The sequence below is a fragment of the Mustela nigripes genome, chromosome 2, assembly GCF_022355385.1.
Source record: "Mustela nigripes isolate SB6536 chromosome 2, MUSNIG.SB6536, whole genome shotgun sequence".
Taxonomy (NCBI): Eukaryota; Metazoa; Chordata; class Mammalia; order Carnivora; family Mustelidae; genus Mustela; species Mustela nigripes.
In genome coordinates, this window is record NC_081558.1 from 100,082,569 (window position 1) to 100,098,480 (window position 15,912).

A 15,912-nucleotide genomic window follows, 5' to 3' on the forward strand; every position below is an offset into this window, starting at 1 on the left:
CAGGTGGGACCAGAGTTTTGTTCCCACTCGAGTTGGGTCAGGGTAGGTCATGGTCTTACCTTTGAATTGGGCAAATGTCTCATTGTTAGTCCTGCTTCAAAGAAGATCAGAATGTAGCATAAGACCAATGCTTTTACAAAAGGAAGAAAAAATGTTTCGAAGGGTCTGTCTGCTTTCTCCTGGGGGGTTGTGACCTTGACATGACCTTTGCCCCAACGTCACTCTGCCCAGGCGCTTGTGTGTATTTGTGCCTGTGCCACACTCTTCCATGCATTAGAGGATGCTGGTGGGAAGGTTGCATGCTAGGGAGGCTTCCAGGTGGAAGGTGTTTATGCCTTTCCCTAGGCTAGACAATTCTCTGCTTATTCACCCTAGATTATAATATTATGTGCAACATTGTTATAAAAAATAGATATTCAATACATGTTTATCGATTTCATTTTGTCAGTTAAGATAATCTTCTGTCTGCTGTTTACCCTGATGGTGGAGGGTTAGCCTTTAATCACACAGTGGGATGTGAACCGGCCTCCTCGTGTCTGTGTCCCTCTTGCCCTTGTCTCCTAGCAGGGTGACCTGGGAGGCTGCAATGGGACCTCATCCATGGCTGTGATCAAAGATTACTATGCACTGAAGGAGAACGAAATCTGTGTGAGCCAAGGTGAGGTGGTCCAGGTCCTCGCCGTCAACCAGCAGAGCATGTGCCTGGTGTACCAGCCCGCCAGCGACCACTCCCCTGCGGCAGAGGGCTGGGTCCCGGGCAGCGTCCTGGCGCCCCTCCCCAAAGCCACAGCAGCCACAGAAAATAGTGACGGAAGCATCAAGTAAGTGCCTCGTTGGCTTCCCCGGGAGAGGAGTGTGTGGATTAAAAAACCAAAACCAAACAAAGAACACAAAAAATGCAAACACATGCTAGGGAATTCCTGCTGCTTATTCTCGACAGTGCCACTGGAACCAATGTTTGAGCGCTGGAGCCACACGCAGCATGGGGCAGCCAGGCTGGATTGTTCTGGGCTTTTGTTGTTGTTGTTGTTGTTGTTGTTGTTGACAGTAGTGGCTGTGGGTTTTTTTGTTTTTTGGTTTTTTCCTTTTTGTTTATAATTTTCTGTTCGTTTTTTTCCTCCCCTCCCCCATTAAGAAAAGAACCCTACTGAAACCCTAGATGACAAAAGGCATGCCTTCCGTTGCTCCATTTGACCCACCACAGGATTCACTGGACTGGACTTTATTTATATTGTATTAAGTTACCGATATATATATATATATTTTTTTTGATTGACACCAAAAAATTACCTTAGCACGAATGCCAGACCTATATAGGTCAGAGGCCTGCTGCTTCTCCCAGGAGAGAGGGAACTTTTTGGTTGTCTGTGGCAATTCCTCTGTACAGATTGTAACTTTTTTTTTTTTAAATTTCTCCCCTCCCCTGTCACTTTAATATATGTTCATGGTAATTTGTAAGATATTTCTTTTCCTTATTTTGGTTGCGAAGACCCTTCTGAACACATTCCTGTATAAAGTATTTTGCACTATTTAAAGAACCCCATATGGATGAAGTCAGGTTGTGCAATATAAATGGAGAGTCACAATGTTCATCATTGTACCTGTAATGTAACTAATAATTTTAAATGTACTATTTTAAATATGTAAAATAAATTTTCACCATGAGCATGTTTTAATGAGGCTAAAGACTAGTTGACCCTTTTTCCCCTATTACTATTCTGTGACTTTTAAATGTGCAAACTATTCTTTTTTTTTTTTTTTCTTTTCTGTATTTTAGGGATCGGTTGAATGCATTGGCAGTGTTTTCCTACACATAAAGGGCTTTAGTTACTAAAGCTCCAATATTAGCCTTCCCTTCAAGAGCCCCTATGATATCTCTGTCTCTGCCTCTGAGATATAGAATGGTATAGATGGGATTCCATCTGGTTGGGCACCTTTGAGGTGCTGACGTAATGATTGGGGTATGAGGCTGTGCTTGGCTTGCACCCCCTGTTTCCCATGCTATCTGGCCATCCATGGCAGAGGTGGAAGGAATTCCCCACCAGAGAGCTGAACAGGGGCACCAAAGGAATAGTGCTTCTTAGGCCCTTTCTCTAGCTCTGGCGAGAGGTGACCAACCTCACCCTGGCCTTTCTAAGTAATGACAGGCCCAGACTGATATCAGTGGTGACCTCTAATGCACAATAGGCCTAAGTCCTTTTATTCTAAAGACATTTGCTTTTGGTACCTTTTAAGGAGCTTTGGAAATAAAGGCCCTCAAAGCATTGAAATTCTTATTAGTCAATCACCTGGTAACTACAGAGCTAACCTGTTGTGATTTGTGACCTAATTATGCAGGCACTCAGCACTTCCTCCTCACTTTTGTGTCTTTTGGCCACTTTTTCATACCTTCCATGGGAGGGAAGGTAGAAGGGATGTCAGGCTGGGCAAAAGAGAACAGATCCAAACATGAATGGGACATTCCGGTTCCTTGTCAACCCCTCTTGCACAAGGGTTGGTGGGAGTGGAGCAGAGGCACAGACTTGGAGTGGTCATCAGTATTTGTCAGTGAAGGACACTTAACTGTACCCTCCCCAGGGCCTACTAGGACCACAAGAGTCAGAATTGGTTGTGATGCCTCCAGCATAAATGTCACTGAAACCCTGTTTCCACATCAGTTCCTGGGCCTGTGGCCAAGAAATGGAAGCTCCCCAAACCATGATGACGACTTCTTCTGGGAAGAATATGGAATTGAGCCTGCCCTACCACTTATACTACCCTAAGTCTTTCTTCTGAACATTATTTGTAACATTTCTAGTTTCTCATCAAGCATACCGAATGACCCAGAGGGTTGTTAATAAACGTAGGAACATGCCCCAGATTTACACACGCACTCACTGTCTGTCCACCCTAGGAGTCTTTGCAGCATGGACCTCCCTGACTCAAGGTGTTCCCAGACTGAGTCAGGGGTGTAAATTTTGGGGGTAAAGATATGAGGTGAATGTCTGAAGTTAACAGTGATATTGTCTAAAGTCAGTTTCCAGGACTGGTTCTCACTCAGGTATAACAACTGAAGGGAGTTGCTGGTATGCTAAGGAGCCTGCCTGTTCAGGAGGTTCAAGAGAAGGTCTGGCCAAGAGATCCTTGCTTTCTGATGGAGTCCCCTTACCCCCAAAATATGAGAACATGACTATTATTGGCCTTTCCTATTCAGAAAGGTGATCATTGAACATGTGTGTTAGCGATCAATATTTTGGAAGCTCTTCGGCACATCCTAAAATTCCTGAAATATTAGAACATTCTCCTTCCTCCTAAGTCTTATGTGTGTGTTTCTCCCCCCACCCTGTGCCCCTTTCCCCTAATGAAGGCTCTTTCATCAGGCTCTGTCTGCAAAGGCCTAAATTTGACAAGGAGACACTGAAGGGAGGCCAACCTCACTTATTCCTGATAATGATAGTCTTTCATCCAAATTCTGTGACCACTCCTGAAATTTATAATGTCTGCCCAGGATCATTAATGCTGTTTGTGACTTGGCTTTTGACGTCTTTGTTTTTGAGTCCTGACACACGTGGAACTTGAAAGCTCTGCTATGAGCTTGTCTTTACATGTCTGTGAAGTAGCTTCCAGACCCCTTAGTGGGAAGGAAGAAGTTAGGGTATTGCTGCCCCCACCACCCTGAGAGCACATAATGGGTCTTCTCCCAACAGGAAAACTCTAGGACCTCTTAGTGCTCGACAGAGCTCTTTATTCACAAACACCTGAGTGACAAGGAAGATATAGACCAAGAAAAACCCTTCATCCTAAAATAATCAGATAAGTGAGTTGTGTTCTACTGTGTATAAGTCAAATGCTCTAGAAAAAAAAAATCCTCTCTGTACTACAGTGTTTGGGAATAGCCACAGCCCAAATATAAATAATGAGATGAAAACCTCAAAATCATCCTTTTAGGTCTTTCTTTCTGGTCCTGGGAAAGTACCAATAGCTTATGCACTATAAAATCTACTTCTCTTATGTTTTCTGTTTTACCCATCACTCCCCCCCAATCACATTCTTCCACCCTACACCATACTGCTCAGGAAAAGAATTCCTCAGTCCTCTAAGGCTTCTTCAGTATGATATAAAAACTTTCCTTGGTAGAGTTTAATAACCCAGTACTCATATTTTCCTCAAGTGCTGCAGCCAACCTTGCACATCTCTCAGGAGGAGTCAGAGCTCATCCTCACTCATTGCCTAGCGGAGGCAAGATCAACTACCAGCCACCAGAGGAGCTGGCATGCGGGTTTGGGGCCTCTGAAGCTGGGGCTTGACTGGAGCACCTCACCTACTGACTCACCCAAGGGTGGCAAGCCCACCCACCACCTCACTCTGCCCTGACCTGCCATTTTGATTGGTGCATTTTTTGGTACAACAGGAAGTCATGTTCATGGCATACTCTACGAATGAGAAAGCGGGCGGAAGTGGAGCACACGGGTAAAAATGAAGCCACAGGGCCTCGTAAACCCAAGGATATTCTGGGCAACAAAGTCTCTGTTAAAGTGAGTAAGGTCTTCTGGAGCTGTGTCCCAGCTCTCACCTAGTCCCACCCTACAGCATCTCACGAGGCAATTTGGGTGGATGGGGTTTTTTCTTTCCCAGCGTGGGGACCAGAGGGGATGTAGTTTAGCAGGATTTTGCATGCAAGATCAATTTATTTTTGGTTTTTTATTTCTCCTGGCAACTTTGATTCAAATAAGTAAGTATATTTTTTTCTTTTATATCTTTCTCTTTATACTGTGCACATGTTTTATAACAAATTATCTGCAGTGTTATTGTTGTAAAAAATGCAAGATGCTGGACTCATACTAAAGTTCTCAAAGCTGCCTATATAGTATCCTAGGTTTGAAAATAGATGCAGGGGAAGGAGATTAGGGGTATGTGCCAAACCTCCAACCCTGTGAAGTCTGAGGTTTGTAATTTAAGGGCCACTGTGGCCTTGGTAAAGTTTCATTTCTTTTCCCCAGAATTCAGACAACATCATTTTCAGGCCTATACAGGGGCAGGGAAGGGGAGGCACATCAGCAAAGCCCAAGTTACTGTTTTGTAATAATCCACCTCTTGCTGTGAACCCACTGATTCTAAGCTTCAGCAGGCCCTTGTTGTGCTCCCCCTCCCCCAAATCTTGAAGTGATGTGATCTGTTTTCTTTACATTGGGCCCTCTGAAAAGATCTGACTCTGGACAATGGGAATCAGACTGCTGATGCTGAACAGCTTTATAATGTGTGATTCTCCACCTGGCACCTTTTCCCCTTCTTGGGTAAAATAAAGAACGTCCTTCTTGGGGAAAAGAAATTCTATTCCCTCCCTCACTCTCCTCGGGGAAACCCGACCTCACGGAAGACAAGAGTTTAAATTCTTCAACGCTCATGCTTCATGTGCTTGCCTCTTCCACTGCTGTTTCCCGTGAGATGCGTGGCGGCACAGGATCCCAGCCTCCTCTCCCACGCCCGCCCCTGAAAAGAGCATGCTGCCACCCCTGGGTGATCAGCACCCCCACCTTAGAAGCACCTGGTTTTTTGCTCAGCCCAATATTCCATTGCTTGTGCCTTTCTGAAGTTCTCCTCACGCTCTAGCAAAAGCTGCCTGTGTTCTAACTATGTTCTCTTTCTTCCCCCTCCTCATGCTGCCCTTCAAGGAGACGAACAGTTCCGAGGAGTCAGAGTGTGATGATCTTGACCCTAATACTAGCATGGAGGTAGAAGCAGCTATTGTTGTCCTATTTGCTATAATGATTGTCTTTTTAAATGTGTTCTCTAACAGTGATCTTATTGAAGTGACCGGTCAGTCAAGGATAAATGGTGATGGGGGAACATCTCTGGGTGTCCCCGCCTAACCTAAAAACAAAAACAAAAAATACATTGATTCAGCTCAATTTTTGTAGAAAACTTGACCTAGTTTTTGTTTTTTTTTTTTTTAAAGTAAAACTTCTGGCTCTCCTGAATGCTTGCTTAATATTTCCTTCTTTGGTGGGTATGGCTTTGTGTAGAAAATATCCAACATCATTATTGGAAACGTAGAGCACTTTTTCCCCCTGTGGAAAATGGCCTTATGAGGAATGGCAGATTGCCTGCTGAAGGACAAGAACTCTTTTAGTTTCTCCTTCTTTTATTTCTCCTTCCTCTCTCTTCCCTCTTTTACTTTCCCCTTTATCCTCTTCATCTGGCTCTTCCACTAGAACCTATTCCTCCCTTGAGGCTCCAGCAAAATCACGGAGTAGGTGTGGTCTGGTGGGTAACCTGTTCCCTAGTTACTGGGTATGGCTGGCTGAGAGCAAATGAGTGATTGTAGCAGCCCCAGGACCCGCCTCTGCCCGGCCCCAGAGCTCCTGGACAGTGCCTGTCCACTAGGAAGTAAAAATAGCCCTGGGAAAGGCCTCCCTTCTGTAACCTTAGCAGCAATCTCTCTAGAGATGGGGAGACTAAAACATTGTCAGAGGCCTTTCTTGTACTGTAGGGCTCCAGGGTATGGGATTGGAACTAATACTCCACCAAGAACATGAAATCAACTTCCAGCCCCTTTTTGACTAGAAACGATCTTGGGTTAGAGAAGTGGGACTCCTACATGGCTTGCCACTGAGGGATAACCCTCATAAATTTATTAACCCTAGACGATTAGAGCAAACACGAGCCTGGCTTTCCCTGCCATTTTGTCTTTCAGAGTAAATGGAAATGTTTTTCTCCAAATCTGTGTTCTATTCACCAGGAATGGATAAAAGTTTAGAGATTTCCTCTGAGTACAAAATAAGTATTTTTAAAAATCTTTTCCTTTTTAGAGACCTAAGCTTTTCACTTAACTGGATGGACTTTTATTATTCTTACTCTAACTTGACCTAATCCCACCACCATATAAAGTCAACCACCAGAAAACCAGAGAAAAACCATTCTGCCTGAAAAGGAGTAAGGCAGCTATGGAAGATGCCAGTTGCTTTGAATCAGGTCAGAGCCAGTGGTTGAAAGTAGGTATTCTGCCAGGATACGGTGGTTGCCTATGGATGTGGGTATTGCCACAGAGCTAAATTCAGCGGTGTGTGTCAGTGCCCTACCATGGGTGGAAGTGGGTCTGGCACTCATAGCCTAAATGTATCTTAGAGAATGAGGAAGCCAGGGGAAGTTTCTGGCTCTGCTTTCCCCGTGTTTCCTCAGATAGGCACCAGCTCCCATGGAGCCCACATCTATCAGCTTGTAGACCCCTGGTGATGCCTGTCCCTCCAAGTCTAAGCTTTGCTGGCCTGTATCACAGATGTCATCAGCAAGCAGAGGCAGTCCAGACACAGGGAGGGACAAGCCAGGTATTTGTGATCCAGAAGGCAACTTGGGACCTTTTTCAGCTCAGGTGGAATAGGGAGAGAAAGTGCCTTTCCCACCCTGCTCTTTAATGCAAGAAGTGGGCCCAGAGCCTCTTGGGGCCAGGTGAGTAAGCAAGAGGAGAAAGTTAACTGATGTAATCAGATATTCCATTCTATGGTTAGAGAAGCAAACACACTACACACACACACACACACACACACACACACACACACACACGTACACATGCATTAGTTCTGCTTTGTGAATTGAACACATTTCTAAGGTTCTTATTCATCCCAGGCTTTCAGCCCTTTGCATAGACTGAGTGCAGTGGGTCCCAGGGAGGCGCTTTGGGATGCATAAGCAAAAGCAATAGGATGTTCATGCTGAATGGAGGAAAGCCATGAGTTGTGTTGATGAATGTCTGGAAAGTTTTCAAACACAATACTTGAGGCAGACATTTCAGTTAACTGGCACTGTAGAGAGGGCATGTGGTTAGAAACGAGCCAAATATTCTGGTCAGTTTCTGTAGGAGGTGTGCATGAGCCCTTGACTATTCCATACGGATCCTTTCAGGTGCCAGTGAGCTCTTGGGCAGTGTACAGCTGTGTTCAAGTTAACTCAGCACAAAGCAGGTGCTGAGGGAGCGCAGGCATCTTGGCACTGCTAGCTCAGAATTCTCAGACACAAAAAACAACTGAGACATAGAAAGTCAGCCTGTTCAACAGGAGTTGAGAATTTTCCCACAGGATAGGTAAGTAGACGTCATTGCGATGTTCATTGCAGAGGAGGAAAATGGCCAGGGGTGCATAGAAAGAGAGCAGGTGGGCCTCTTGAAGGCCTCTGGCTGCTCACGGATCATTTGGGGCATCATTAACCAGGCCCAGCCTGGCCCCCAACCTCACTCTTACCTTCTGAACCTGAGCACTGTGATGTGCATTGTCTGGCTGCTGACAGTCCTGTGCCCTGGGGAGCTGTCCTGCTCCCCCGCAAACATACACCATGGCCTGTGCCCTGAAGCCCTGTGCTCTGCCCCAGCCACCACGCGGGCCCCTGCAGCCAGCGCACTGCTCCACACTAGGTCTCTGGGCGCGAAGTCCGGCCCTCTCCACTGCTTGAACTGCCGCCTGCGTGTTGATTCCCACCCGAGCTGTGTTTAGGCTCTTTCTCCTGCCTCCACTCATCTGTCACTACCAAATTCACTACTTTTCTTTTCTTTTTCTCAATTGGTGGACTGAAGGGTCCCTTTAAGGAGCAGTTTCCTTGCATCTTTGCTTACAGACCAGCTGCTTGCTACCCTCAGGCTTGGCTTATTTCCCACCATACCATTTCACAGAGGTTTCTAGACATCTCCTTGAAAGCTACTGAAGAGGGAAGTGAAGCACCCCGAATCCTAGGAATCTGATTTCCAAGGCTTCACAAGAACTCTGAGCACATTGTAGAAGGAGGCAGTTCTCCTCTACTGTACCAGCCTTTGTTTTCCCCTCTGGAGAAACGCTTGTGAAGAGTCTCAGGTAGAGCCCCCGTGCCCCTCTCCTGGCCCGCCAGCTGCTGCACGATTGGCTCCCCGTCTGCAGATCCTCTCATGGTCTGGCACCCCCTTGCTCCTGTTGACCCGTGACCACACCTCAGAGAGAGCTAGTCTGGAAATGGCACAGGTCTGTGCGTTGTTCACCTTACTTTATCTTGCGCTGATTACACGTTGGAGGCTGGTGGAGAAGAGGATATTATATATAAGAGAAACTTTTCTACCTGGAAGAAGAATCCAGTCAGGCTGAAAATCAAACTCTGGGCTGTTTGGGGAACCAATTAATATTAATTCATTTTTTCCAGTACAGCGTAGACTGCTGACTGCCTTTTCTTGATGAGGTGTGACGGTGGGCTAGCATCACACGCCCACCTGCCAGCTTCTCAGGCCTGCCCCTGCCCCAGTGTCTGCACAGACCCCCAGGTGGGAGCCAGGGCCCCAAGGTTCAGGCTTCATATCCACCTTCTGAGCCAGTGCTCTCCTCTGAGAAGTCTGGATCCTCCCTAAGCTGTCCTGGATTTCTCGTAGGATCCAGCAAGGCGGGTTCCCACAACTCTGCCATCTCAGAAAACTGTCTTGAGGACTGCATTGAGATGGGGTTTTATACCTGCCCTCCAGCCCCAGAACTGCCACACACCTACATTGTGAGCTGGAGGAGAAAGTCCTTGACCAGGCTTCCTGACTTGGGCCTTCATCTTCAGGGATAAGGTTTCTCCGACCAGCTTTTATGTCAAGCCTAATTAAATAAATGCATCTTAGTTTTAAGACAAAAGCCCAATGCCACTTTTAGCATAGAACATCAATCCATCAAAATAAGAGGTGGTCACGATTCCAAAAATGCTCCATCTCTGCCCCAGTCATTTAACAAGGAGCCAGCCTCATCCACGATGCAGACTAAATCCAGACCTTACCCTCGGTCATTATGCCAACTGCAAGACAGCTCAGGGTGCTCCTTTCTGCCTAAGAACAGGGTTGGGGTCTTGTGGGAGAGCATTCTGAGAGATTAGAGAGAGAAAGCACTTGGAAAGACAAAGCTACATTGGAAGGAAATTTCCAGTCAGGCTAAGGATTGTAGACTTTCAGAGTGGAGAGAAACTTAGAAACCATCAGTTAACCCCCCCCCCATTTATTTATATACTATTTTTTCAATTGTGGTAAAACATACACAACATAAAATTTACTACTTTAACCATTTTTTTAAATACTTATTGATAGGGAGAGAGAGAGATCACAAGTAGGCAGAGAAAGAGGGGGAAGCAGGCCCCCTACTGAACAGAGAGCCCGATGTGGGGCTCAATCTCATGACCCTGAGATCATGACCTGAGCCGAAGGCAGAGGCTTAACCCACTGAGCCACCCAGGTGCCCCTATTTTAACCCCCCCCCTTTTTTTAAGATTTTATTTATTTATTTATTTGACAGAGAGATCACAAGTAGGCAGAGAGGCAGGCAGGGGGGACGGGAAGCAGGCTCCCTACTGAGCAGAGAGCCCGATGCGGGGCTCCAGTCCAGGACCCTGGGATCATGGCCTGAGCAAAAGGCAGAGGCTTAACCCACTGAGCCACCCAGGCACCCCCTTTCTTAACCATTTTTAAGTGGCATTAAATACCATCACAATTTGTATAGCTGTCACTGCTATTCATTTCCAAAACTTTCTCTTCATGCTGAATTGAAACTGTACCCACTAAACAATAACTCCCCATTCCTCTCCATCCCCCCAGCCCCTTCAAAGACTTTTAGAAGAGGAAACTGAGGCAGAGAAGTTGTATCTTTCAGTTTGAAAATGAGAAGTTTCCCTGAAGGCAGATTGTGGCTTTCCCTGACTTCACTCCCCAACCTCCACCATCCTTCTGTGGGTGAGTGGGGGGACTGCTCCCCCACTCCAGGTTGTTTTTAATCTAAAACACAGATCCTGGAAGATGAGAAGACCTGTCTTCCAGTGCCAAGTTTTATGTGTGGATTTGTTGTTCAACTTTCCAGCTCAACAAAGAGGAATATCATATGTGCTCATCCCAGCTTTCCAGGGCTTAAGTGTGACTTAAATAAAAATGACACAAAGATACGATACCTGGATGACTCTGTCGATAGAGCATCCGACCCAATGTTGGGGTGGTGAGTTCAGGCCCCATGGTGGGTGTAGAGATTACTTTTTTTAAAAAAAATCACACAAGGGCACATGGAAAGTATCTCCACAGAAAGAACGCGGGAAGAGGAGACAGAAAACCTGATTTGGAGTCTGGGTACTGTCAACTGTGAGGCGAGGGCCACTTAGCCTTGCTGAACCTCAGGTTTCTCTGAGAGATCACACAGCTCAAGGGTACAGGTGTTTATGTATGTGGTGTGGGACCCTTTGAGCACCAAATGGATCCAAGGTGTGATATCAGTGGACACTGAGACCCTTTGCTTTCCTGAACTTCTGACTGAAAACACTGAGACCCTCCAACAGAAGAAGTTGGAGATTCTATGCCTTGACCCTGAAATTTGCTTCAAAGGAAGTGTGCCAGGAATGGCCTGGGTACATTTATTCCTGAGATCGGACCGGAATGTCCACTCCCAGCCCTGGAAGGGTTTGAGTGGCCAGAGCTGACCCTTCTTTCATTCTCCATACCCACAGTTCCCCAGCCCCAGCTTCTACATCTTGAAAGAGCTAGCCTGCTGCTCCCACCTCAGCTGCTTTGGCTCCCTGTCCCAGATTCAGAGCTTCAAAATAACCTGGCCAGACAGACTGGAGGAAACTTTTACACCCCTAGTCAGGTGACTGACCTTCTGGCATCACCAGTGTGTTTCCACTGATGCCTGTTAATGCATTATATAAAAAGAAATTTTTTATGAAAAGAGCTCTTTGGAGAAAAGAAAGTGAAGCATCACATTCCTGCCTTTTTATTTTTACAAAATATTTTCTTTGTAATATATCTGATGGGTTTGGCCTGGAGACTCACTCCCGTTGCCTGGCTTTGTTCTAACTCAACAAGCAGATTGATTTATATTGTGCCACTAAGGGAAGGGCACTTAGCTTGCCAGAGCTGGCATTTCTCTCTCCTGGGGGAATTATAAGAAAATCTTCCACTGCATATCCACATCTGTGATGTTCCTTTTCCTTCGAACAACCCTGTGAAGATGGGGTTTTCTTACCCTCCTAGAGGAAACAGAGTCAGAGAGGTCACAGTCACACAACCAACCAAAAAGCAGGTCTAGAAAAAAAAAAAAAAAAAAAAAAGCAGATCTGGGACACCTGGCTGCCTCAGTTGGTAGAGCATATAGCTCTTGATCTCAGGCTCATGAGTTCAAGCCCCACTTTGGAAGTAGAGATTACTTCAAAAAAAGAGAGCTGATCTTGATGGTGATGCATTGAGAGGCCAAACTTGGCATGTGATGTGGAGGAGATCTGCTCAGTGAGGCTCAGGAACTTTCTTAAGAAGGTTCAGGCTCTCCCTTGTCGCACATTTGCTTGATGGAGGAGAATTTCTTCCTCAACAACTTTTTAAATCCCTTGAACTTGGGGGTGATGACTTGGCCTCACCCATACCTTTCCCCTGTGACTCCGGAGTCCTGCCACAGAAGCCAAGAAGGGAGATCTGATCACATGGGAGAAGAGTCTGAATGGATTTCTCAGGCCAATACAGTCACTCAGCACCCCCCAGTCTGGTGTTTCCTATGGCACTCTCACCCTAGTCTGGAGACCTCACCCATCTCATCTGCATTGTCCATTAATGAGATTATGAGGTGCCACTGACCCAGGAGAAGTTGCTCTAACAGCAGCTATTAGAGAAGCAAAAGCCACCACCTCCCTCCCCAAGCCTGTACTGTCAAGTTTCACCCACAGGCTCACTCCACGTGATATCCTAGTCAGTTCAATTTATCAAAAGTGAGTAATAAAAGCATTGCAGTGAGTATAATGGAGGGTCAACAAATGATGTAAGATCAGGGCCCATACTTAAGAAGTGTGCAGTCATGTAGAAAGAGGCAGGCTTGATTTAATGTTCAAATTATATAGCAGAGTTCACAACGTGATCTATTAAAAGGCATGGGGTCATGCATTTATTCATTAGTGGGTATTTGCACAACCACTCAGGCACTGGGCTGATAATAATAGGAGCTATTACTTACCAGTCTTCCCTATGTACCTGGCTCTGCTGAGTCCTTTCCTCCCAACAGAGTCAATACATAGGTACTCTTAACATTATTCCTGTTTTACAGAGGAGAAAAGGGGAGCACAGAGAGAGGGGTGAAGTAACTTTCCCAAGGTTGTGTATTCTCACAGCCTGTGTCTCCCAGGAAGCATGATCATTATCTTCATGTGATGGCAGTGTGTGGGCTGGGTGGACTGCTAAACAGTCTGGTAGAAGGATAAAGTAGGAAGAGAACATGAGCAAAGGACCTGAGGTATGAAAGTGCCTGGCACATTTCGAGAAGAGTATATGGTCTGGGTGGCTGGGGTTTAGTATGTGAGAAGAGTTTGTCAGAGACAAAGCCTAGCAGATGACTTGGGACCAAACAATGAGGGCCTTGAGAAACTTGCTAGAAAGCCTGGACTTGACCCAGTGGATGATGAGAGCAAAAGTGAGTTTTCAAGCAGAGTCCATGTGTTTCATTAGGGAGAAAGAGAATCTTAAGCAGGGTCCATGACCAGTGGGGAGCAGGACTCTATCTCACAACCCTGAGATCATGACCTGAGCCTAAACCAAGACTCTGATCCTTAACTGACTGAGCCATCCAGGTGTCCCTCATTCTGCACTTTAGGGAAGTAGGTGGCACCTGAGTTAGCAACAACAGGCGAGGCAGGTCTATTGGAGGGCTGTTGCGGTAGACCTAGGAGTAGATGAACAAGAGTAAAAAAAGTAAAAGACATTTGAGGGTAGGAATATGAGGAGGTTCAAATCCTTAAGGCATGAGACCTCAAAGCATTCATCCATAAAGCCTTTATCCAAGGTCAAGATCATGACTTCCAAGTTGGACATGGGATGTATAAAAAAGAAGTTGGACCAGCACCCCTCACTCCAATCCCTTCTGAACAGACCTCCAGGCTACTGAGAGCACAGGACTCTTGTATGCACAGTAATAAACCACCTGCTTTGACTACTTTGTGGGATGGGTGGTGACATTTTTTTCATTATTATGTTTAAAGTCATATTTTTGTCCTTTTTATTTTCAAGGACACGCCAAATGTTCTCTAACCAAAATACTGAGGAAGGGTGGGAAGAGGAGTTAGACAAGAAATCCCCATAAAAGAGCTAATGTGTTTGACACATGAACATTTAGAAATCTGTACTCAATGGCCAACACTTATACATTCTTCTCAAGAACCCACACAACTTTTTACAGAGATGGACCATGTCTCATCAAAAATCAAGGAATGAGTATCCTATAGATCAAAGCCTCCAAGCACCATGCAATTAAGTTAAAAACCAGTAACAAAAATAATTTTTAAAACTTATACATTTGGAAATTTAAAAATGTTTCTATCACAAATGGGTCAAAGCAGGGGGAAAGGCAAAGTTGAAAAAAAATACCTAGAACCTAGACAGTCATGAAAATACTTGGGAAGTAAGGAGCTACTTCAAAGACAATCCCACTGCTGTTTGGGATTGTGTTGCATTCACATCTTTGTGTTTTGCTTTCATCTTTATGTCCATTTAGAGATAAGCAGAGGTAGGGATATTTTCTAAACATTTAGAGAACTGTGTCTTGTTTAGCCGGATTAAAAACAGTAAGGGTTCAACCTCCACACCAGAAATCATACCTAGGTTTTTAGAAATTGACTTTCTTATATATGTTCATTTCATTGTCACATTTCCTCACGAAAATCTGAAATCCCTTCCCTTCCTCTTCTGAACAGAGATTCTCATGAAAAACACAAAGGCAGTAAGAAAACAAGGCCGGCTGTACAAATTCTGGGTTCGTTGAAGGTAGTTCTGAGATGAGTTTAGAACATTTGGTTTGAGTTTCTTTTGGCCATTTTGATTCCTTCAGCATTCTAGATATACATAGTTTTGAACTGTGTTTTGTGACCAGTGATGAGGGATTGGGAAAAAATGGGGTGGGGTGTTTTCCTTCTGGCATCAGTTGGCACCTGGTTTTCTAAACAAGGATTTGCCCTCACTCTCAGGACATGGGGCCGGAATCTTGGACATTAACTGGCAAGAAAAAGAGACTCAACATTTCTTTAAAGCTTAGCTTGTTATTCAGGGCTGGTTGATTTTACCTATAACTCTTTCCCGTTCCTTCGCTGCCCTCCTGTTTTGAAGAAGACCATTGGAATTCTCTCCAGAAGGAAGAAACTAAGTTGCTGGTGGACCACATTGTGGTGGTTCTTTGCTCCCAGGAGGAAACACGACCACCTGCCGCCCTCTGCTGTTCAAATAAAAGCAGATTCCCAAGCCCTGTCTATAGCAGCTTCATCCCCTTGGGTTTGCGTCTCCCAGAGAGAGAACATGTGCTTTTTGTACAAGTGTCATCTTGCCTCAACATCCATTCTGATTCCAGCTCCCTGCTCTTTTCCGTCTACCACTCTCTGCGGACACTCAAACTGTTTCTAAAGAAGGAAAACATTAGGCTTCAAGAAATATGTGTTGGCTTATGATTACCCCTTCCAGCCCCAGGCGGGGGTATCTCAGGTCTCGGCACATACCAACAATGATTATTAGACAAGGTGGTCAGGAGGCCTAGATTCTAGTCTTCTAATTGGGTAAGTTAATTTGATTGGACACATACCTGGCCTTCTACTATGTGCAAGACACTATGTTAAGCAGCATGGCTTAATGGTGCATAAAACATAGAAAAGGGTTACTATCTTCAAAGGATTCATGAGTCTGGTATGGTAATAGCATGCAGGGAAGATGTCGTGATAGACAGAAGCACGGGAGCAGAGCACTAGGGACCAACCTCAGGAAGATCAGGGAGGAGGAAAAGATCACTGTCGCCTCTCAGGCATGAACTGACTGATGAGATTCCAGAACAAGTACCATTCCAAATGATGGAAATAGGAAAACACTCCCAAGTTCATGACGAGACATTTTCTCAACTCCCACCAAATTAGGATCCCACCACTTGATTGACTGATTAATTCGACAAATACCTATGGAGC

General features: G+C 45.3%; 1 protein-coding gene across 17 annotated transcripts in view; it reads left to right on the forward strand.

The window, feature by feature from the left end:
* The window catches only part of KALRN (kalirin RhoGEF kinase), a 656,868-nt gene that overhangs the window by 616,674 nt on the left and 24,282 nt on the right, over positions 1-15,912 (forward strand). For 9 of the 17 annotated variants that reach the window (XM_059391094.1, XM_059391096.1, XM_059391098.1 and 6 more), the window contains 3 exons: positions 565-821; positions 4,391-4,514; positions 5,652-5,711. In XM_059391094.1, coding sequence (XP_059247077.1) covers positions 565-821; positions 4,391-4,514; positions 5,652-5,711 — 441 coding nt within the window. The other 8 variants (XM_059391095.1, XM_059391117.1, XM_059391114.1 and 5 more) reach the window with 6 other exon arrangements.